The 25554-nt window shown below is 36.7% G+C and overlaps 1 protein-coding gene across 1 annotated transcript in view; it reads left to right on the top strand.

Moving 5' to 3' along the window:
- PARG (poly(ADP-ribose) glycohydrolase) overlaps nucleotides 1–25554 on the top strand; it is a 219830-nt gene that overhangs the window by 172545 nt on the left and 21731 nt on the right. Inside the window, exons 13-15 of the mRNA XM_007938616.2 lie at nucleotides 1276–1423; nucleotides 18128–18206; nucleotides 19881–19989. Of these exons, the coding sequence (XP_007936807.1) occupies nucleotides 1276–1423; nucleotides 18128–18206; nucleotides 19881–19989 (336 nt within the window). The remainder of the gene's footprint in view (nucleotides 1–1275; nucleotides 1424–18127; nucleotides 18207–19880; nucleotides 19990–25554) is intronic.

Genomic DNA, 25554 nt, shown 5'->3' with positions numbered 1-25554 from the left:
CTGATAAAATTCTTCAATTTCCTCATCTGTGGCTTTGGTGGTTGGGGCATAAATTTGAATAACAGTCAAATTAACGGGTCTTCCTTGTAGGCGTATGGATATTATCCTATCACTGACGGCATTGTACTTCAGGACAGATCTTGAAACCTCCTTTGTAATGATGAATGCCGTTGAGTTTAGAAGGACAAAAATTCCATTCTTTTATTCTTCCGCAGAAGGAAAAGCGGTATAAAAGAAAAGATCAATTACTGAACTTTCATTTGTACAGGACAAGTGTTTGATTGCCATATTATTTAACAAAGATATATTAAAGTCATGTGAAATACATAAAGAGAAATTAAGTGATTGATGGGGCCATGGTCTTGAATTTTCCAGATGAAGATTCCCATGATTTATGGCTGTTGAGGCACAAATAAGGTTTATTGGTAAAAGTCCTATAAAATACATTGAGGCTTATTAGGCGAAAGTACCTAAAAGCTGCAAATTCCTTCTAAGGTTTTGGGATGCAAAGAAGTATACATAAATGTTCATTGCAATGACGTGAAATAGTACAAGCAACTGTAACTATCTTCCCTGGGAAGATTACTAATTTGGAGGTTGTGTTTCATGGAAAGGAAAAGATTAGAGTTTTGAGGAAGTATGCTTCTTGTGGTTGTTATGTTTGTGTGTGAATTTGGCTAGCCCTGGTTGAGTGGCTGGGCAGTTGGATATAGTATTCCCCATGATGAGAATGGTAATCAGCTCCATGGTGGAATCTACTATGAGCCTTTGGGTTTGTGGTCTGCTTCTTGTATATAAGGAGAAGGTTTGAGAATGGTCTCTAGCCTACAGTATGCTTGGACCCTGCATGTAGCCGTGTTGCTCAGCAGCCTGCTATGCTCTGCTGACCTTGGGACTTAAAATGGACTTAAGTTAATGGCCTGCCATGTGGTTTGGTAACATCTGGAATGTGCCTTTTTACTTGTCAACCTTGGAGAGTTCTCAGCCTCAGCAGCCAGCAGCTGTCTGAGTGAAGAAATGCCTCTAGCTCCAGTGGGCCGGGGGCAGGAGGCAGAGCTAGACCCCAAGGTTGAGGGGCTTTCACCCAGCCCCTGGAGCTTAGCACTTTGAACTTGTACTTAAAGCCTCCAAATTGTAAGAATAAACTCCTGTTTGTTAAGGCCATCCCATTTGTGGTATGTTGCCTCTCAGAGCGGTACTAGGTAACCAGAACACTACTGTTTCATATATGTGGGTTTTTAAGATTTTTAACATGCCATATTTTCCCAAATACAGGTAGATTTTGCAAATCGTTTTGTTGGAGGTGGTGTAACTAGTGCAGGACTTGTGCAAGAAGAAATCCGGTTTTTAATCAATCCTGAGTTGATTGTATCACGACTCTTCACTGAAGTGCTGGATCACAATGAATGTCTTATCATCACAGGTTAGTTTTGGGAATCTCAATAATGTGTTAGTTTTCCCCATTCAGATGTGGCTTTTCTCTACCATGGGCATTAGTGTCTATATTTCATTCTTTTATTTATTCCTGCTCTTTGATATTGTTAAAATCTTATTTCCTAATTGAATTTTGAGAAAGACATTTACTCCCTCTTTTTCTTGTCATCTGTATCTGAGTAACTGGTAAAAATCATTCAGTTACCCTTCAGTTTTAAATTTTATGATATAATACTGCTCTTCAAAATAAAATAGTGGTATGTCTTGAGTATAAATTTTTTTCCTCCTTTATATTTTGAAAGTCATTAACACTTCAGTATGTAGACAATATATAAATATAAAATGTTCAGTTAATGTTTGGAGAAAGTCTGTACAACAGTGAAAAGGTAAATAAATATATATTATGTTTACCTTAATTTCTCATCCTACAAGAGAAAGTGTAATTATTTTATTGCCTTCATTTCTTTAATGTGGGAAAAGGAAATGGGGACATTTAGTCAAGTTTATACTTTAGACCTGCTACGGAGACTTAAAATTATTTATCTTTACTTAAATTTCTTCTGATTTGAGGTGTTAATATATCACAGTATTTTCTTGTGAATGAGGTACTTTAAAAATTGCTGATTAAAGCATATGAGCTGAACATTACATTAGGTAGAGACACTCCTTGGAGAGATCAATCATGGGAGAATAGATGGGTTGCATATGCACAGGGAGACAGCTCAGGGGGCAGGAGTGCGTGGGAGAGAAGGACATGGGGAAGAGGTGACTATGGGGACGAAGTGGGAAGAGAGCTGTTGCATTGCGGGAAAGTACAGTCAGTGAATGTCATGAGACAGTGTATGTGAACTACTGTATGGAAAATAAATTTGCTCTGTAAACTTTCACCCAAATCACAATAAAATTTTTTTAATAAAACGCCGATTAAGTCATAGATCTTAAGAGACTCTTAATCAGCCACCATAGGTAAAAATTAAGTCTTCATTTAAATACTTAAAACAACATTCTCATATGAAACCATATGTTCATAATACCATTATTTCTTTAAATGTTCTTTCTGCTCTCTCTCTCCTCTTCTTCTGGGACTCCTGTTATACGTCTGTTGATATACGTGATGGTATGCCATAGGTCACTGAGACTTCATTCATTTTTCATTTTTTTTCTTTTTGTTTCTAAGACTGAATAATTTAAATTGGCCTGTCTTTAAGTTTACTAATTATTCTGCCTGCTCATATCTTCACTTGCGCCCTTCTAGTGAGTTTTTTTTCTTTTATTTATTGTACTTTTAAGCTCTAGCATTTCTCCTTGGTTCTTTTTTAAATATATAATTTGTATCTTTTTGTTGATGTTCTTTGCAAGGCATCATTCTCATATTTTTTACCCTTTAGACATAATTTTCTTTAGTTCTTTGAACATATTTAAAATAGCTGATTAAAATAAAGCCTTTGCTGAATAAATCAATCATCTGGCCTTCTTCGGGGACAGTTGCTATTGAGTGTTTTTTCCCTTGGTCTGAGCAAGAACTTTCTTCTTTCTTTGCCTGTCTCATAATTTTTTTGTTGTTGAAAAATAGATGTTTTAGATATGTAATGTGTTCCTGTGGAAATCAGATTTTTCTCTCTCCTCAGAGTGTGTTGTTGCTGTTGTTTGTTTATTGACTTTGCTGAACTAATTCTGTGGAGTCTGTATTTTTTGTCATGTGTGGCAACTGAAGGCTTACTCAGTTAGATTTGTGTCAGTTAGTGATTGGACAAAGATGTTCTTAAATGCCTGGAACCAATAAATCTCTCAGACTTTGCCAAGGAATTTTGTATATGTTGTGTGCATGTTGGGGCATGCTTTTAGCACCTACCTGGCAGTTGAGAACTCGGCCTTAGCTTTCACTTCTTGCTTATGCAGAGCCTCAAGGTCAGCCAAAAGTGAGATCTTAAGGTTTGTTGTTGTTGTTGTTGTTGTTGTTGTTGTTGTTGTTTCAGGTCCTTATTTACCATAAACACAGATAGATAATGTCTATCTGTATTCCTGGGAATGTGTTAGAGATTTTCATATCTTCCTGTGGACATCTCCACTCCTCAGATTTTCCTTTTACAGTTTTCCATTAGCTTGTTTGTTCCAGCTATTATTCACTGCCTCAGGCACCCACATTGTTAAACAATTGACTGTGATTGCTTTAAAGAAACACCCCTGGAAAATAGTGTTTTCAGACTGGGCAAACTTTGAGTCAGGTCATGTAAAGACAGACTTAGGAGTGGAGTCTTTTGGGAAGCATCAGAGCCCGAATAATGACATTTCTTTTAGAATGGGGCTTTGAAGGAGCTTCAACTCTGTTTTCTCTCCTCCAGTGGCTATCAAGCTGCAGGTTTTTACCGTAATTACAAGCCATTGGTTTGGGGTTGTTGTTTTTTTGTTTTGTTTTTTGCATTTCATCATTTATTTAAATGTTTAAGCTCTCACAACTATAACATATTCCCAAACAGTATAAATATATAGTTGAACTAACATTAATACACATCACCATTTTATCAATTACATAATGAAACAAATTATCAACTATCAAAATATTAAGTTACACAGCTCAAAAGGTATATAAAAGTTGCAGTCTACTCAATTCTTTAGCAGAAACCCATTTCTTTTTTCTTTTGCAAGAGAGGCTAGAAAGAAAAGGGAAAAAAAATTACCACACTTCAAACAAAAATAAGTTGGTAAGCAGCCTCCAATTGATATGGGGAAGAAATGATAAGAATTTCAGAAACTTTATAATTAAAAGTTATTTTAGCTATGATAACAAAACATCTGTGTACCTTTTTTAAAAAAATAAACAGCATATTCTACATGTTCTGTACAAGACAAAGGCAACATTTTACTGCAGATATTTAATGGCCTCCTCCCATTCCTTTTTCAGGCCCTCCCTGTTAAGTTGCACCCCTAAGTGCAAACATTAAATTAACTATAAGGCTTTTTTGGGGGCGGGGGGGTCTGGAGACATTAATGACATATGCTTCTATACAATGTGAATTTTTCAAAAAGAAAGTTTTCCATAAAAGAACAAAATGAGATTTATAGAAAGACATTAAATAATCACTGTAAAACTTGGTAAAAACCCAAGAAATAGTGGTTACACAACCTGATGTATACTGGTACAGATGTGGAGATGTAAACAAAAAGTGAGCAGACAAATAACCATATAGGTCTTACTTTCAGTGTTTGAAATGACTGAAGGATTTTTTAGTTCTGTATGATGCTAAAAATATACAAGTATTGCGCTGGGTATTTTAACACCTTATTTCCCTAAATTCCTTATATACTGATAAGATTCTGGCATGAGAATAGATTTAAAGACTTATTAACAGTATTGCATGATTTCAAGAAAGGTCAACTGGTACAAATGTTGAATAGTAAGAAATCTTTGCTATGTGTCCAGAGAGGCTGATCGTAACCTAAACACAGAGGCTGCAATTCTATCAAGCTTGCAGCCTGATAAAACTGGTTTTCAGTACTCTTTGGAAGCTTTATTAGACTTATTCACCAGGCTAACATGTTGGTAAATACTATGACAGATTAGGTCCTGTCCCAAGTTCTACTTCAAAGGCAGTACCATCAGGTACCTGTTTTATTGAATGCAACAGTTGTTTCTATGACCATTGGAGTCTTTGAAGCACAGCTACATTTTAGGATGATACTTTTCCAAATACAAAAGTTCTTGCTGTTAAAAGCTCCACATAGCTTTCGTCTTATAAACTATACTGCATCTTCATACTTCATTCCATCTTCAATTAACGCTAGGGCAACAAGCTCTGGAGCACTCCCAAGACCTGCAACACAATGAACAGCAATACAGTAACCAGGTTCTTCACAAAACTTAATTTTTACATGACTTAACCAGTCATCAACAATCTGGTCAGATGATGCTGCGCCATCATCAAAAGGCCAATTGAGAACGTGGATCCCTTCTTCTTGCACAAGAGCAGTGTCACAAGTTGTTTCACATACTCTTTACTATTGTGGAACTCCATACTTCTTAAATTCCTCTATAAATTTGTTTAAGGTCATATTGGTCAGATTTTGTGTAATAAGAATATCATGTTCTTATATGAGCTGGGAGGTTTATTTGAGCCATGTTAATTTGAGTAAAAACCACTCAATAGGGTTATAAATAAATTTTAAAAAGTGAATACAAAATGATGTAAAGAAACTGAAATTCCCAGTGCTTTGAGTATTATATTGGGAGTAATGGAAAATGAAAAGAACCTCCTAATAGGAAGCAGCAATTCTTCAATCCAGTAATACTGAGGCAACAGAAAGGAAGTACACTGAGGTTTACCCCATCCAGGTCAGAACTCTTGAAAATTGCTCTGTGGATTTCAATTCAACACTTCTGTATCCAGGTTAACTACTCTAAAACTGGGCTTCTTGGTGGAGTAGTAATGAATTTCTGCAGTTCACTTGTCTGCATAGTGGTCATGCTATGCCTGGCAGTAATCTCCATTGCCCTTCTATAAATGTGTGACCAAAACACCACAGAACTGAGGAATATGTTTACTCATTGAAGATGTGGCCTAATCAGGAACATCAAGCTCAGTTGACATAACATACTACATAAAAACAGTGTTCCACATCCTACTTTGGCGAGTAGTGACTGGGACCTTAAAAGCTTGTAAATGGCCATCTAGATGCAACTATGAGTCTCTCCTCGTCCAGATCAAAGAAGAATGAAAAAAAACAAAGACACTTGGAAACAATTAGTCCAGGCGACTCATGCGATCCTCAGCCTGTATGACTGTGAGATCAGAAGAACTAGATGGTGCCTGGCTACCACTGTCAACCACTTGGAGGGGGATCTATGTAGGAGATCCTGGATAGAGTGGGAGAAAAATGTGCAACAAAACTCAAAACCGTTTTAAAAAAAAGAAGACAACGACCAGGGTTGCTGGTCTGATAGAGCCCGCTTGATGGAACCACTGAGACAGTGGCCACTAGCTGCCCTTCAGGTCAGGAATTGAACCTACTACTGTGGCTTCCAGCCAAACAAAAGACAAGCATATGAACTGAACATTTACATTAGATATGTACACTCCTTGGTGAGAGCAATCGTGGGAGAATAGAAGGGCTGTGTAAGCACAAGGAGACAGCTCAGGAGGCAGTAGTGCATGGGAGGGAAGGACACAGGGAAGAGGTAACCTTGGGGAGGAAGTGAGAAGGGAGCTGTTGCATTGTGGGAAATTGTAGTCAGTGTCAAGAGACAAAGTGTATGTGAACTGCTGTGGAAAATGAATTTGTAAACTTTCACCCAAATCACAATAAAAAAAATTTTTTAAATGTGGCCTAACCATATAGCCAGTCCCAAGGTGGCAGCAGCAGTGGCAGTGGCAGCCGCTACAGGGCAGGGGCCAGCAGTGGTCATTGTGAAGCAGGAGCAGGGGGCACCAGTGAGTGTGTAGTAGCAACTCCAAAGAGAGCACGTCGCCTAGCTATCCCACAGCAAAAGGACCCAGTACACACGCCCAGGCCAACCCATTGGTTTTGAGGGCTACCATAGAGTGGGGGAGAGGGGAATGGAAATAGACAAGTTAAAATGCTACAAAACTCAGCTGTTCTTACAAGATTCAGCTGGTTTTCCTTGAATAAGCACTCCCTAGATTGCTGCAAACCTTTCATTAATTTCTACCAAAGTTCCCAGAAGGTTGATTCTTACCGTTTTGCCAGTGTTCTTGTTGCTTTTGTGAAGGAGACAATTTCAGAGGTATTTTACTCTGCCATGGTTTTACTGATACCTTCATATCTTTTGTAAGCACTTAGTGCCTAAGGGACTTGACTGCTAACCAGAAGGCTGGCAGTTCAAACCCACCAGCCACTCCTTGGAAGGAAGATTGGGCAATCTGCTTCTGTAGTGATACCACCTTGGAAAGCTAAGGATGGGTTGCTATGAGTTGGATCTGATTCCAAGTTATTCTGACAATGTTTCTTATAATATCTCTGTGATTCTCCTGTTTTGGTAAAGTAAAATGAAAGTAAAAGTTGTTAATTGTCTGAGTTTATGTTAGATATTAAGGTTGGAACCTCAGCCAAGAAATGGCTTCCGGGATAGAGTCTTAGCTCTTTGAAATTAATGGTTGGAAGTATTGGATTCAGAATTCTGAAGTTATGATCTGAGTTGTATCAACCTTGCCCCATTCACATATTGGGCCATCTATCTGAATTTGTTGTCTGTTATGTATGCAGATACAGAGGACACAATTGGAGAAGAAAGTGCAAGGAATTACAGAACAAAAAATAAAACTCTGTAATGTTGATCAACTAAATACTTTGAATTTTTGTTTCATACTGTTATAGGGAACTATAAAGGTCTGGAATTGTCCCCATCATTTAGGTATATTAAATATGACTTCAAAAGATTTTTAATTTTGGTTTCTCTATCTGGGATCACATTGATGATAGCAACTCAAAAGATTAGATAGGAAACTTAGAGGACAGTGAGTTTATGTTAATGGAGAGAAACAACTCATTAAAGGAGGATGAGAATGGTTACACAACTCAAGGAATATAATTAGTGTCACTGAATTATGTATGTATAAACTGCTGAATTGGTGTATATTTTACTACACATATTCACAACAACAAAACTAATTTTTAAAAAGGATTTTTAATTTTTAGCATTTAAGCTAAACTTGAACTGAAGACTGAGAATGAAAATAGCCTATTAATGTTAAGAGGAGTTTATATTCTTGAAATTAAAAATGGTAAAATGACCATTTAAACTCATAGCTAATTTGTTTTATTTACTTCATTTCTCTTGCAGTAGGAAAGTAGTAAGTCTCTTGTCATCTATCATTAATGTTGCTGTAAATAAAGAATGCCATCTCCCTGGGAACAAGAATTTTTTTTTTCTTTTTAAAAATAGTTTGTCCTCTACCTAAAAAAGTTTCCTGTGTCTGTGACTTACCTGCAGCCATTGTAAAACAAATGGAAAATTGAAGGTCCATAACTCACCTTTAGATCTGTAATTACCTCAGGCTAAGGACATTTGAGGTGACTTTTAACTCAGCATTTTTCCTAAATCCACTTAACTTTATTATAGTGCCTCCTAATTAATATCTGTGATATGATATTCTTTTAATGGAAATAGCCATTTCATCATCTATTTGATATCTGGATTTCTGCCATCTCCGTTCTTAGAATACTCTTAACCATGCACAGCAATCTATCTGCCTGATCAGTTCCATTCCTTCAGTGATACATCCTGGCTCAGTGAGCTAATGGCTGTGATTGTGCTGCCTGAAATCTGTAGAATAGTTTGAGAAATTAGAAATAAATTAAGTTTATCATCATTGTAGGGCATCTGCTTGGTATCAGACTTTTAAATAAATATGAAACAGGTCATGCAAATAGGCAAATATTTTTATCCAGACAGTGTTATCCCTTTATTTGCTGTGATTCTCCTTGGGATAACCATGAGTTAAAATCATTCAGTATGTATGCAAAGAGGGGACAGAATTAAAACTCCAGACTTCACTTTTTATTCCCCCACTCCCACCCCCTTCATGTTTTCCTCCATAACCTCCAGCAAACAGCTTTACTACCAAGGGTGTTATAGTGTCTCTGGTATTGCTGTTTCTTTTTGGTGAGTATATAAAGCAGATGTTGTTGTTATGTGCCCGTCGAGTCAGACCCAAGTCATAGCGACCCCTCCTTGAGTTTCCAAGGTGGTATCACTACAGAAATAGATTGCCCAACCTTCCTTCCGAAGAGTGGCTGGTGGGTGAACCGCCAGCCTTCTGGTTAGCAGTCAGGTGCCTTAGGCACTTACACTACCAGAGCTCCTATAAAGCAGATACATAGACATAAAACTTCTATTGAGCGGTATGTAAGTTAGTATTCTTAACATGAAATCTGCTCTCTAATGAATGGAATCACAGCAGATATTATAGTCCTTATATCTTTTGTGAGTGTCCCCAGAACCAATAGAAATGACTCCAAATGGACATTATTGCTTATAGTACTGGTATCATTTTTTTTAGACTAACACCAGAAGTACGCATCACTACAAAAATACCCCATTGCTGAATGAAACCAGTTCATCAGGATGGATCCAGATTCAGTTGAAGTTTTCAAAACATGTTTGGAAATTAAACATTTTTGTGATTGTCTTTTCTAATTTTTTTTCATCATGAAAATGAAAAGCAAGAATGTTCCATCTACTGCATAATCACCACTATATGAATGATGCTAATAAAAGTAGGGTAGGTGGCTTTCATATAAACCTTCTTTCTGAGGGCACAACCCATTTTCAGTAGAATTTTTTTAATCCCTGTAGATTTCTTTCTTATGCTCATCAATGACTTTTCATTACTATTAAGAGAAAACAAGAATGTTTCTTACTAATAAATCTCAAGACTCATATTGCTGTCATGAATTCTTGAAAGATTTTAATAGTTTCCTTCTAGTTTTTCCTTAAGGTTTACCTTTTAGTGTAAAGGTTTGTAGGCTATCCCTAGAAATAGTATCACAAAGATCTTCTTTGTCTTATTGCTGCTACCACTTTTTTACCTTTGCATTTTCATCAATAAATTTGAATTTAAAACAAACTAAGGTCATCCATTTTTCAAAGCACCAGTCAACATAATTTTAAAAGATGTCTGCCTATAAAATCCAGGATTTAATTTGTTTAGAGCAAAAGCATTTATATATGTGTTTTGATTTCCCATATCATAAGGAAAGGAGCCCTGGTGGTATGGTAGTTAAGCGCTCACCTGCTAACCAGAAGGTTGGTAGTTTGAATCTACTGGCCTTTCTGCTGGAGGAAAATGTGGCAGTCTGCTTCTGTAAATATTTACAGACTTGGAAAACCTATGAGGCAGTTCTACTCTCTCCAGTAGGGTTGCTCTTATCAGAATTGACTCGATAGTAATGGGTTTCGGGTGGTTTTGGTTTTCTATGGTTTTTTTTTTTTTTTTTTTTTGGTTCAGATCAGTGACATTTCCATTAGAAGCTGAGCTCTTTAACCGCAATGGCAACAGAGTTCCTTTTTTCTGTTTTATACCATAAGGATCTGTTCCTCCCAGGAAAGACGACTAAAACCATCCTAACTTTTGAAATAGAAGCATGATAGTTGACATCTTATATTTTGTAACCACTTGAATTCAAAAGGCAGACTAGATATTTATTTTTGTATTAAGAAATCAAAGAATTTCCTTTTTACAGTGGGAAAGAACCAACATTACTGACTGTCTATATTCCCAATCAGGCTGGTTTCTTGTAACCCCTATATATGGAATCATATGTCTTTGGCTTCTTTACCTGTTTACGAAATTGAGTCTAATGATACAATACTAATTGCTTTTGATTCTGAAAGATCATTAAAAAAAATTTTTTTTTTTTAATTTTTGTTGTGATTTGGGTGAAAGTTTACAGAGCACATTCATTTTCCATACAGCAGCTCATGTACACTTTGTCTCAATTCATTGACTGCAATTTCCTACAATGCAATAGCTCCCCTCACACTTCCTCCCCATAGTTACCTCTTCTCTGTGTCCTCCCTTCCATGCACTCCTGCCCCCTGAGCTGTCTTCCTGTGCATACATAGCACTTCCATGATTTTGAATAATTTTTAACTTATCTTTAAAGTAAGTCTTATTTTCTAAGCAATTCTGTGAAATAAACAGGAATTATTAGTAACCTTGATTTTCAGGTGATCCAATGAGGTTTAGTTCTGAAATTCACCTAGCTGGTAAAGATTCACTTTGGGTTCTTCGTGTCTCCCAATCTCAGTGTGGTGTTCTTTCTACCACGTCATATATAGCTGCCATTTTTGTTGTTGAAAAAGATATTTGCAATGAATAAATCATTGCTCTTGCAAAATTCTGTCATGTGATCTCCGATGTCGTTCCTATCAGTAATAAATACATCTTGATTGCATGTTTGGTCAATTTCAGACTGCAGAAGCTAGTAAAAATCTTCAATTTCTTCATCTTTGGCTTTAGTGGTTGCTGCATAAATTTGAATAATAGTAGTATTAACTGGTCTTCCTTGTAGATGTATGGATATTATCCACTAAATGACAGTGTTTTATTTCAGGATAGACCTTGAAATGTTTTTTGGAAGATGAATGGAACACTATTCCTCTTCAATTTGTCATTCCCGGCATACTAGATCATATGACTGTCTGATTCAGAATAGCTAGTACCAGTCCATTTCAGCTCACTAATGCCTAGTTAGCAGTTTTTATCATTCCAAATAGTTAGCAGTTTTTATCATTCCATTTCATTTTTTAAAACTACCAATTTTCCTAGATTCATATATCATCCATCCTATGTTCTAATTATTAATGAATATTTGCAGCAGTTTTTTCCCTTTTTGAGTCATGCCCCATCAGCAAACGTAGGTCTTGAAAGTTTACTCCATCTACGTCACTAAGGTGAACTATACTTTGAGGAGGCAGCTCTTTTCCAGTCATCTTTTGAGTGCCTCCCAACCAGAAGGGCTCTTCTTCCGGCACTATATCAGACAATGAGATACCTCACACCTGCCTTAATGGCAAAGTTTAAAAAAAAAAAAAGCTAGCAAGGGTATAGAGAGACTAGAACCTTCATCTGCTGTTGGTGGGAACGTAAAACAGTGCAGCCACTGTGGGAAATAGTGTGGTGCTTCCTTAAAATATTGGGAAAAGACATGCAATATGATCCAGCAGTCTTACTACTGGGTATGTATCCTAGAGAAAAAAAGAGCTGTGACACAAACGGGTATGTGCATACCCATGTTCATTGCAGTATTATTAACATTAGTAAAAAGACGGAAATAGCAAGTCTCCATCAGCAGATGAATGATAAATGAATTACTGTACTACACACAATGGAATACTATGTGATGTTAAAGAATAATGATAAATCTGTGAAGTACTTCGTAACATGGATGAACCTGAAGGATATTATGTTGTGTGAAATTAGTTGATCACAAAAGAACAAATACTGTATGAGACCATTACTATAAAAGGTCAAGAAAAGGTTTAATCTTTGAATGTAAGCAGGGGTAGAAGGGGAGCATTCATCACTAACCAGAGAGTGGACCATATTAATATTGAAGGTAAAAGCAATATGTAATAGGGGGACATCACCACAAAATGATCAAGACAGAGGAATACACTGGGAGGAGCACAAGAATAAAGGCAACAAAGGTGAATACTGTGTATACCGATCCTGCTGTAACAATAATAACAATAATCTGTGAGTAAATACATAGATAGACATGCAAGATGAACAGGGGTGGGAAGGGAAATTGGACTACAGCCACAAATGAATAGAGGTTTGGGAGAGATATTTCTACATATATGTTTATTTGTGCTGCAAATATATCCGTGAACACAGTAAAGCATATAGGGGCAAAGTTATGAAACTTCTTAGCCATAACCAAATACTTTAGGGACTGAGTCTATGGGCCTAGTGGCTTAAGATCATAGTGTCAGGGGACATTAAGGTCATTTGGCATAACATAGTCCGTAGATACAGGGCTTTACATCCTACCTTGATGAGTAGCAACTGAGGTCTTACAAACTTGTGAGAGTCCATCTAAGATGCAGCTATTGGTCTCCCCCCCTCCCCCCCCATCCAGAGGAAGGAAGAGTGAAGAAAATCAAAGATGCATGGAAACAATTATTCCAAAGGACTAATGGACCATGTGAACCCCAGCCTCCACAACCCTGAGAACAGAAGAACTAGATGGTGCCTGGCTACCACTGCCTACTGGTCTCAAAGGGATTACAGTAAAAAGTCCTGGATATTGTAAGAGAAAAATGTATAACAAAACTCAAAATGATTAAAAAAAAAAAGAAGAAGAAGAAAAGTCTTATTGATCTCATAAAGACTGGTGGTATCCCTAAGACTATGGTTCTTCATCACCCTATTAAGTGAACAATAATGCCGGGGAAGTATACACTCTCTAGAACATATGAAATGAAATGATGGCATCTCCCCAAGGATAAAGCTGAGAAGGCAGGAAGGGATAGGAAAGAAGGACAAATGGAAATGGTAAACAGAGAGGAATTGGGAAGAGTGCTGTTACATTGTGGGGATTGCAGTCAGTGTCCCAAATCAAAATGTGTACAAATTACTGAGTCAAAAACTAATTTGTAAACTTTCACCCAAATCACAATAAAAAGTTTAAAAATGAAGGACTGAAGGATCAACAGCTACTTTAAAGCATAAATGAGGTTCATGGGTCCAGTGTGATGGATTGCTTTTATGTGGTCTTTCTTGCCATGGTCTTGGAGCTCCCACCAAATGGTTTGGTGGGACTATACAAATCAGGTGTTTGGCTCACCAGAGGCATTGGTTAGCTTGCAAATAATACAAATAATGTGCATGGAACATTGGTCATACTGGGACTATGAACATAAGGCATATAAAACCATAATGAGGGGATTGGTCAGTTTTGCTATCCCACTAGCCTGATAATGAGCCATTCCAAAGGCAAACAGAAGGGACCACTACCACTGAGAAGAAGAGATAGGGACAGAGTATGTCATTTGGATGCAGGGTCCCTCCATTGAAAGTCTCCTAGACTCCAGAGACAGCTTTAACACCAGAGACGGAGATGGTGAGAAGCAGCAGGACCAGGTAACTGGCACGAGATGGTGCAGTGGGCTCCCCAGCCCATAGAGTGAAAAAACTGAGCACCTTTGGGCAGGAGGCTTGCTGGTGGGGTAGGGTGCCTCCAGGCACTCGATGGAGCTAAGCTCAGCCACCCATGGAGCAAGAGAGCTGAGCTCCTTCAAACTTGGGCTTACCAGTGAGAAGTGTGGTGCCTCTGGGCTTTTATCAGTGAAGCTAAAGAGCTTTGTAACACTTATCCAAGAATCTTGGGTTTGTCCAATAGGCCCAAACAGGTGAGGACCAAGAGGCCAAAAGCCAGGGAAAGGCCTGCCTGTGGACACTGCCAAGAAGCTGTCCTAACTACAGAATTGTATCCTGAGTCTTTACTGATCCTGAATTATAACGTGTTACTTCCCTAATAAACCTTGTAACCACGAGTATTGTCTGTGAGTTCTGTGTGGCCATTGCAAGAAATCATCCACCCCAGCTGAGTGCCATGGGAGAAACTGCTGGGGTAAGAATTGGTAAAAAGTTGGAGGAACTCCATGCCACAGGAATCAACCTTGGGCTAATGCTTATGGTGATCCCCTCTCCCTCTCAAAGTTAGAGAAGGTAAGTGCCCCCATCATAGCATTTTTACAGGGGGCAGGGAAATTAAGTAAATGAAAGTAAAATAACTAGAATGAAATAAGAAGTGTTGACACAATGTGAAGAGTGTTACCAATGCCATTGATTAGTCCATCTGGAAACGAATGGGAGCAAATTTCACCAAAAATAAGATTTTAATTTGTTCTGGTTACCTAGTGCTGCTCTGACAAGAATATACCACGAATGGGATGGCTTGAACAAACAGGAGTTTATTGTCTTACAGTTCAGGAGGCTTTAAGTCCAAGTTCAAAGTGCCAGGCTCTAGGGGCTGGGTGAGCCCCTCAACCTTGGGGCCCAGCTCTGCCTCCTGCTCCCAGCCCACTGGAGCTAGAGGCGTTTCTTCACTCAGACAGCTACCAGCTGCTTGTCAAGGTTGACAAGTAAAAAAGCACAGTCCCAATGTTACCAAACCACAGACAGGCCATTAATTTAAGTCCATTTTAAGTCTCAAGGTCAGCAGAGCATGGCAGGCTGATGAACAACTTCACGGCCACATGGAGGGTCCCAGCATGCCATAGGCTAGAGACCATTCCCCAAGGCTTCTGCTTATATACAGGAAGCAGACCACATTCCCTAAGGCAGCTTACTCAGCTGCTCACAGTAGATTCCAACATGGAGTTGATTACCAGTCTCATCATGGGGAATACTACATCCAGCTGTCCAGCCATTCAACCAGGCTCAGCCAAGTTGACACACAAACTGAACTACCACATAATTTAAAAAAATATTAACTACAGGGAAAAAAAAATGTTAAGTAAAACCTTGTTGAGCACAATTCTGTTGTGACATAAATAGGGCACCATGAGTCAGAATTGACTCCAAAGGAGCATGTATTGTTTTTTAAATGCACTAAGCACTATGCTAGATGCTGGGAATATAATGTATCCCTGCCCTCAATTTAAAAAAACAAAACAAAAAAAAAAAGTGTGCTATGTAATGGACTAGAAACTCTAATACTGAATTTAAATCTTTTGTTAACTTTTTATTATGGAAAATTTTAATTATATATGAAAATTGGGTAATATTTTTTATGCTGCTGCTGATGTCTTGTTGAGTTGCTTCCAATTCATAGTTACCCTATCAGACAGAGTAGAACTGCCTCATAGGGTTTCCAAGGCTGTAAATCTTTACAGAAGCCAACCGCCACATCTTTCTCCTGCAGAGCAGCTGGTGGGTTTGAACCTTTGACCTTTCACTATTTTTCATGCTTTATTTTATATATATTGTACATATTATAAATATAGTACACCTTCTCCGCACTTACTGAGCTCATTATCCAAGACTTCACATTTACAACAATAGTAAAATATTTATTATCCAACTGTTTTTCTCATTAACAACATATGTCTAGCAAAGCAAACTCTGAGATAGTACGTGAGAGTAATGTTGGCTGTAATGGTTAATATCAACTTGAGTAGGCCATGATTCTCAGTGATTTGACAGTTATGTTATGTAATGATATAATTTGGTGGTGATGTAATGATGTAGTCATCCTCCATTTTGTGACCTCATGTCATCCTCCGTTTTTGCATAACATTGGTTTTCTCCTAACAGTGTGGTCTTTGGAACCTACACATGTCGATAAGTGAGGCGAGAGTGTATATATTTTATATACATATATGGGTACATATATGTGTACATATATGTGTATAAAATTTCAGACTTACAGAAAAGTTGTAAGAATAATACAAGGAATTGCCATTTTTCGTTTCTCCAGATTTGCTAGTTTATTTTGCTTTATCATTCTATATCTTCTTTTCTTTCCTGGACTGTTTTAAGAGTACATCAGAGACACGCCCCTTTACCACTAAGTATTTCATTGTATATTTCTTAAGAATTAGGACGTTTTCTTACTAAGGGCAGCACAATGATCAAAATTGGGAAATTTAATATTGATAGAGTATATACTGTTAACTAATTCCTTTTCAGTATTCCGATTTTTCAGTTATTCCAGTTAAGTCTTTCATAGCGTTTTTCCCCCAGTGTGAGATCCAATTCATGATCACACAGTGCACTGAGTTGTCATATATCTTTTAACTAGAAGTTTCTTACCTTTACTTTTGTGTATCCACCACGATATTTTCTAAAGCATATGAGCCAATTATTTTGTAGACCGTCCCATATTTTGTTTGGCTAATGTTTCTTCATAATTCATTTATAGTAGGAATTCCATGTTGTTTGTTGTTATGTGCCCTCAAGGCAGACCCGACTCATAGCGACCCCTCCTTGGGTTTCCCAGGCGGTATCACTATGGAAGTAGATTGCCCAACCTTCCTTCTGTAGTAGTGATAAAAACCAAACTTACTGCCAAGTCGACTCCATCTCATGGCAACCCCCTTTGGGTTTCCAAGGAGGTAAATCTTTACAGAAGTAGATTGCTCAGTCTTCCTTCCACAAAGGACTGGCAGGTTTGAACTGCCAACCTTCTGGTTAGCAGTCAAATACCTTAGGCCACCACTCCACCAGAGCTCCTTATAGGAATGATGATGTCAGTTAATTCCAGTAGTTGTGTTAGATTCCATGACTTAGTTAGGTAAGGCCAGTCAAGTTACTCCTTTTCCCTTTGTATTTAATCTGTAATTGAATATTTTACATACTTTGAAACTAAATTATTCAGCTGTCTGAAAGAGTCAGTCTGCCTATATTTTATTTACTGCCAGGATTATGACAATTACAAAAAAAAATCATTAATTATAGTTCTCAATGTTGCTTTGCTTTTTCCTTTTTTTTTTTTTTTTTAATATGTGAAAAGTATTATCTTGCTCGTGGTTTTCAGCTTTTCTTTTTATTGTGCTGTTCATTGTTGAAAAGGCAAGTGATTATTCAGTTGACTGCAGGAATTAGACTGAATTTGTTTAGTTATAGTGGAGCACTTATGACACCGTCCCTGCTGATGTGCCCAGGCCTGATGAGTTAGAAATCTGTGTTGTGTGGAGATTTTTGGTGCATATTCTCATCAAATGAATGTTAATTATGCTTTTTCCCCTCCTCACTTCTCATGCCATAATATCCTGGCTTTACAGAGTCTTTGAAGTACCTTGCCTGTTGACATGCAACTCCTAGGCTTAATTTTAATGTGTCTTAGCAGGGAAGGTGTTTGTGTAGAATTTCTTTTCTCAGTAATGTAAATAAGATATTGCCATTAGGTTACTGACATTGAAGACAGTAGACTTTTATAAAACAGTTTTTATGCATTCCTCATCAAAAAAAAAGCAAAGCAATGACTATGACAGAGCATATTTTGTTCTCTATTTTGTTTTGTTATCATGGCTTTTGTAGGAGTCTGAGGGAAATGCACCAAGTCACTACCAGCAGGGTTTTATTTGTTTGTTTTTTAATTGACATTTACCAATGAGATAATTTTAGAAACAGGAAATTGGTTTATTTACAGTGAGTCTTTAGAAGGCATAGGTTTTTAAGGAAAATGTCTCTGAAAAACATGAGTGACAGATGGTTTGTTTCAGGTACTGAACAGTACAGTGATTACACAGGCTATGCTGAAACATACCGCTGGGCCCGAAATCATGAAGATGGGAGTGAGAGGTGAGTTGTGGCTGACCCTAGTACTGCATCGCTATTAGACAAGGAAGGTACACTTGGCCCTGGATATACTCTATCTACATCTGTTCTTACTTCAGCCATTGAACTTTTTAAAACTCAAATTATAGGTTCACTGTTAGTTAAAGCAATATAATCCTCTCCATATACCAAACCAAAAACCAGACTCACTACCATCAAGTTGATTCCAACTCTTAGTGCCCTTCAAGGGTTTCCAAAGCTATAAATCTTTATGGAATCAGACTGCCTCATCTTTCTTCCATGGAGTGGCTGGTGGTGTTCAAACCACTGACCTTTTTTCTGGTTAGCAGCCAAATGCCTTAACCACTGCACCAGCGCTCCTTATCCATATACCAAAGGGAAGATAAAAACCAAAAACCTACTTCAATTAGCTTATAAGGGCAGAGCTCTTTACACAGTTCTTAACCTCTAAGCTGACCGTTTTAAACTGGCAATTAACTTCCAAATCTAATTAGAATAGGCTCTATTTAGAACTATTAGATTATGTAGATGAAAGAAACCTATATTGGGACAATTTGGGTAATGCCACAAACCAACTGACAACAGAACCTGCAGTGAGCATTGCTGCTGCCATCTTCTACCTCTTATTGAAATACATTTTTATACTTCTGACTTTATTGCTTCTACATTAAATTTTGTACTTTATTAGAAGTAAATTTTTTCAGAAATGCTGCCTGAAAGTTTGTTTTTATGCCATAGTGGCAGAAAGAATCAGGTATTCTCCGTGTAACCTTATCTGTGCCACAGACTTATTTTTTGTAATGTCTTAAGTTCAACCTTTGGTTTCTTTCTTCCTTTAGTTTGTTTAAAATATATAGTTGCAGCAAACAATTACTTACATGGATGTTTGTTCCTAGTAATACTTTACAGACTAACATGAAAGTGTCTACTACTATTCTTCAATGTAAAAAATTGCTTGGCATGTTAGTATATGAAAGTTAATGAAGGGCTGAAATATTTGGAATTTCACGTTTCCAAAATCGTCACTTCAACTAGACCTTCCTATTTCCACAGACAATGTGTTTTTGTCTGCTGTGCTGTCTTCATTATTTATTTATTTTTTTTTACATAGTTAATAGTTTTTCACAGTTGGTGGTTGAGCACAGTAGGTAGAATGTTGTACTGAGTCATTACACATTCTTTCTAACATTTCTTGGAATCATTTCCAGGACAATATGTAGTGATGTCACAAACCCAGTGAGTTGGAGCAGCTCTCTCAAAGCAGAGGAATGAGCTCTTGTTGAGACACAAACGCCGTATCTTTAGTATCAAAGGAAAACTGGGAACTAAGTGGCTTTTGTTTGCCCCCAAATCCTTTAACCTCTGAGACTCACTGTAAATTATATACCTGTGTCAGCATGTCATATTGTGTTACCTCTTGATAATTTTTCATTTACTATTTCATACCTGACAGTCCACAGCATATGCCTCTGAATCTAAAATTAAATGGTATTTCCAGCCCTTCTGTTTTATGAGACCTGTACACACTGGTTTGTTAGCTTCTTTCTTTTAATACACCTTAACATTCCATTCTTTCTAACACTGCCACAGTCTCAAAAAATGAAGCCCTATGAGAATGCTATTGTTGTTAGGAGCTTCACCCATTCCTTGTCTTTCTCCTCTCTCTATCCTGTCCAGGGACGACTGGCAGAGGCGCTGCACTGAGATTGTTGCCATTGATGCACTTCACTTCAGACGCTACCTCGATCAGTTTGTGCCTGAGAAAATCAGACGTGAGCTTAACAAGGCCAGTAACCTTATTTCTTATTTCCTCTGGCAGCTGTCATCTGTGTACTGCCATTTTATTAATACTGAAATTAATGCTTTCTGGTCATTCTTGCAGTGTCAATAAGTCTGCCAACAGCTCTCCTGATTTAATGGCTGTGTCAGCTTGTACAAGATGTACTTTCCATTTCGTAATTGTTTGATTACTGGCCGAGGCTGCCAGATTTACTGCTGCTTGATATTAAACCCCACACATACATTTATCTCATCAAGTACTTTTAGCTGCTTTTGAACATTATCATTTTAAAACCATATAGAAATGAATGAACTCTGATAATTTTTTTCAGACCTGCCCAACATTTTTACTAAAAGATACAGTTATCAGGAGTAATACAGATTAAATTTAAAAAGTCAGGCTAATACTGTTCTATTATAGTTAAAATTCACAGATACTAGAAAGAAATGTAAATTTTTTATTGATTTGGTGATTTGATATATTTATGATAGAATCTAATTTTCTGTGATACATAGTGCTAATATAATCATTCTTTTTTTTAATTGTATAATAGAAATGTAAAAATGAGCCGTACCTATTGTTAGTTCATATTTTCACTGGTGTTAACCACAGTAAATGAACTCTGTCATAAAATAGAGTGTGGATTTTGGGCTTTGCCAAAACATTTGAGGTGTTTGTTTTTTGTTTTTTCGGTTCTTCAAATCTCTCACAAACAAAGGGATTGAAAACCATTGTTTAACTCCCACGAGTAGGATTTGGTTATGAGATACTATTAAGATGAGGTTTGTGGTTTTGCATGGCTACCCATGTGTCAGTCCCTATACAAAGACTTTGATGATGACAGCAGATTGGAGTGTACCACTGCAAGGGGTTGCCGGCACCCTCTGGTCGGCGTCTGACAGTAAATGCATTATCCTTCACATCTTCCCTTTGGTTTTTACAAGAGTAACCTGTCTGTGGTGCTCTGCTTATCCCAGCTCAGCAGCCTTGCCTTGTATGCTAGTCAAGTAAACAATCAAGTAATATAAAAAGACTTTTAATACACTTAAAATTTAGTAGGTATTTTAAATATAATGATATATTATCATATTTTAATCCATTTGAGAATCTAATTTATTGTTGAGCATGCTTTCTAATATATAATTTATTAGATTCTTTTAATGTTTGGAGTTCTCAAAGAGATATCATAAAAATTTTGAAGAAGAATATACTATTTTCCAATGTTGAACTTACATATAACAGACATATTTTACTTAAAAAAAAAAAATAATAATTCCTCAGGAAAGCTGTCCAGAAACGTGTTCTTATATCAGTTTGAGATTTCACTCTCTTACCTGACTCTGAAAGTCAGAGATTTGCCTAGACAGAAGAATATTTTTACTAGTAATTGGGTACATTTTAAGTGCAGGCCTGCTTTCAGTATTCCAGAGCTCTTGCCTTAAAGACATGGATTGTCTACAAACCCATGATGTATTTGTGCCTACGGCATTTGACTGCTAACCAGAAGGCTGGCGGTTCAAACCCACCAGCATTTCTCAGAAGGAAGACTGGGCAATCTACTTCGGTAGAGATACTGCCTCAGAATCCCAAGGAGGGGTCGCTATGAGTCAGAACTGACTCAAGGGCAGTAACTTTTGTTTTTTGTGGTTTTTTTAAAGCATATCAAATAGCATAAGATTATCTTTAGATTTTCACTAGGTGTTATATACATATTTATTTATAAATAAAATTATGTTTTAGGTGAAAATTTACATAGCATATTAGGTTCCCATTTACCAGTTTTTATACAGGTTGTTACAGGACATAGGTTATAATTTTCACAATGCATCAGTGTTCTCATTATTTCCATTCTGTTTCCATTCATCTATCTTCTCTTCCCTTCCTTGCTTTCTTATCTTTGCTTTAGGGTAAATGTTGACCATTTGGTCTCATACAGTTGATTGTTTAAGAGAGCACATTACTCACAGGTGATACTGTTTATTTTATAATGTATTAACTTTTTAAGCACATGTGAAATTTTCACATGGCCATGAATATTAGAAGACATTTACATTAGCAGTAGGTAGTTTGGAGAGAAATACAAGAAAAGGAAAATAAATACATGTTTTTTCATAGTCACACATTACACAGATTTTAAGGATTTTTTCTTTCATGGACAAAGTCTATATTCCTTCATGTATCTCTCAATGGAAGCTCGATCATTTGCTTTTATATATTATCCTCAATTATGATCTTTTTAAAAGATAATCTTTGGGCATAAATAAATCTTTTAATTTTTAATTCTTCATGATCATCTGATGTTCTATACATTATTTGTATAGCACTAACACGGCAAATAACAACAACAACTTTCAATTACCTGCCCTCAGAGATATAAGGCTTTTTGAAAACTTGAAGCCTTGATATGTGTGAATAGGTTAAATTAATTGTAAGTATAACAATATTGAAAAATACTGGTTTGTGGAATGTAGAGTCTATGATGCGTACTTTATACAAAAAGAATGAGTCATTAATTAACCTAGCAAGAGAAGACACTTTATCACATTTTAGTAGTCAGTGACTAGAACACTGCCTGGCTTATAGGAGCTTCTCAAAAATATTTAAGTGAATCGGTCAGTGATTAATTAAATAACTTCCCAGACAATGCTAACACAGTTCTTAAGATAAACTCTTTAGAAATTATATAAGTACATTATCTCATATCACTCACATGTTACAAGTTGTTTGGTTGTTCCTGTTAGTCAGTAAAAGGACCCTATTGGTGCAATGGTTAAGCATTCATCTGCTAACCAAAAATTTAGCAGTTCAGACCAGCAGCTTTATGGGAGAAAAGATCTGGGAATCTACTGCCATATATATCACAGCCTAGGAAACCTAGTTCTACTCTGTCCTGTAAGGTTGCTGATTCATAATTGACTCAACGACATACCACAACAACATTCTTCAAGTCCCAAATAAACCATTTAAGTCCAGTGTCAAATCAAGTGTAGAAACAGATGAAACCATTCTGAAGCAAATGGGTTGATCTTTAATGTATAATAGTGCAATTCAGTATTTCTTTTCAGCCTGCTATCATTTATGCCAGTATGCAGTTAAGTCTTAATTGATAATTCTTAAAAGATTATTTTCAGATAACAGAGGTAGATTTTTGGGGTTTTTTGATTATAAAAGTAACAATAGTAAAAATAATTGCTGTCATTAAATGATTGTTTACCGGATCTGGCACTCTACTTAGTATTTTAAATGCGTTGTCTGAGTTAATCCTGACCACCCAGTGAGGTGTAGATACTGTTCTTATTTCAAATTTAGAGAGACTCAGTTTATTCAGTTGAGCTTTAGGAAGTTGGGTAGCTTGCCCAAGGTTACACATCTAGACAGTGATAAAGCCAGGATTTGAATTTAGGTCAACCTAACTTCCAGACTTTTTACCAAGTTCAATCAAATCATTGAGGATATTTCCTACATTTGGTCAACACATGATCTCCTACAAACATATTCCTTGGCCACTTCTTTTCTTTTTAATTATATTCTTCACTGTAAACAAAGGTGCATGTTGAATGCTCTACTCAGTATCTTTCTGTTTGAACCCTAGGTTCAGAAGATACTCTTTCTTAAAGAAATTTGTAGGTTTTTCCCCAGGTCTGTTTATTAAATTCCCATGAGAGAAGTAAATATTACAGGGGGTACGCACCCTTATTAAACACATGGGCTAACACTGAGGAAGCACCTAGTTCAGGACTTGGCACATAGGAAGGCATTTGATAAGTGTGTGTCCTTTCATTTATTGCTCTATTCCCCCCAAAATCGTTCTTATAGCAAAGAATTTGTTTTCTAATTTTTTTACTGAAAAAGAAGAAAGCAATAAATGGTTTTTGTTAAATGTTATTGACAACTTAATTAGAAAACTAATTCAGACACATTGGACCTTTTAGATTATTCTGTCATTTATTAGTTACATTTACCTATTAAAGTAGATTTATGAATTTTAGTACAAGCAACAGGGAGTTTTACCTGAGCTGACAGCACAACGTGGAGAGAATACTAAATTAAATGTTTCATGTTTCATGTCTTACTGTGTTCTGTAAATGTAGGTTTAAAGCAGAAGTCTGTGTTAAATCTCATTAGAGATGACTTGCATAATTCTTTTTTTCTTTTGCATGCTAGATCGAAGGTGGCTAGGAATAGAAAAAAACTGCATTTTCTAAATGAAGCAACAGAGTGTTAAGACTAATTTGACCATCAGGAATTCAGTATGGATTTCCGAGCTCTAGAGGGCCCTATTTGCTGCTTTTGGCCATTAGTCACTAGATAATAATTGAAGGGGCAATCCCACGAAAGAAGTGCTTTATGTTCTTTTGAAAGAGTCAACTTCATCCAGGCTCTATCTAGCCTCTTGGACCCACATCGTGACTTGCAAGTAGAATTGGTTTTTAAAAGGGAGGGATCAGTCTCCTTTTACCTAACTGATATTGTGAAAAGATGTTTAATCCTGTGAGAGATAGCTAGGTGACATTCTAGATGAGAATTATCTTTGTGGTTGGAAAGATTTATGACTCCAGACTGCAAAAGTGGCATACAGTTCTGCACAGGAAGAAAGAAAGCAGCTGTGAAAAGCTGTGTTTATCCATGTTAGGCTCATTCAGGTAATATTAAATAATGAATATATTTCACAGAGACTTCTGGACCAGAATGGAACAATGTGGTGATACTTGGAGAGAGACCCTGGAGAGAATCACTACCATTTGCTTTATTTTAAATTGATCTGTTGTTATTCAAAAAACTGTTGTTATTACCCACCCCAAATTTGGAAAGGGGTTGTTACTATACCAGAGCTTGATAACAAAGCCAGTTAATACTTGCTGATATTTCTAAGTTCAACAGTTAATCATTTATAATATTTCTTAAAGTATGTGTAACTTCAATTTTCAGATTTGGTTGTCCCTTTAAAGGGGATTAAGAGGAGCTTACTGATTCACTCTGTCTTATTTATGACCTTAGAAATGCTTGCTTTTAGCAGAGAAAAAGATTTTGTGTTTAACTGTTTTAACCACTTTTTGTTTATACCTCATTACCATGCAATCATTTATATCAGCTATTTCTATTTGATTATTTTTTTTTTTACAGTTTGATTTGATTTGAACACTATAACGTAATTTCAGTTTTGTATTTTGTTTTTGTTATGGCCATTTTTTCAAGAAAATTGGTTAATACTTTGTATTTGATTTTGTTTCACATAATTCTCCATTTTTAGGCTTGTTTCATTAACCTACTTTTTCTCATTGAGTTGAAGTTAGCCCAGTTGTTTAGAGACAATAGTGAGGAAAATGGTAAAAAAAAAAAAAAAAATTTAATGGTGTGATGCAGAGACATGAGATAGGAGGTTAAGAAAGCTTTCTCTTCATCCAAACAAGTTAGAAGAGCTTGACAGGAAATGAAGTGGCAAAGTTATGTCTACTCTGACAGCAAGTTTGTTATCTTCCTTGTGGACATTATGGTAGCGACACTTTCTCTTTGAAGAACTGCTCAAAAAAATTGAGCTTTCTGTTATTTTTGACCTGAGATTTTCAGAAG

The sequence above is a fragment of the Orycteropus afer genome, unplaced genomic scaffold (assembly GCF_000298275.1).
Source record: "Orycteropus afer afer isolate SDZICR_OR568_19922 unplaced genomic scaffold, OryAfe1.0 scaffold00052, whole genome shotgun sequence".
NCBI classification, from domain to species: Eukaryota; Metazoa; Chordata; class Mammalia; order Tubulidentata; family Orycteropodidae; genus Orycteropus; species Orycteropus afer.
The sequence above is the reverse complement of the archived record's forward strand: the minus strand, read 5'-3'. Positions and strand labels throughout refer to the sequence as shown.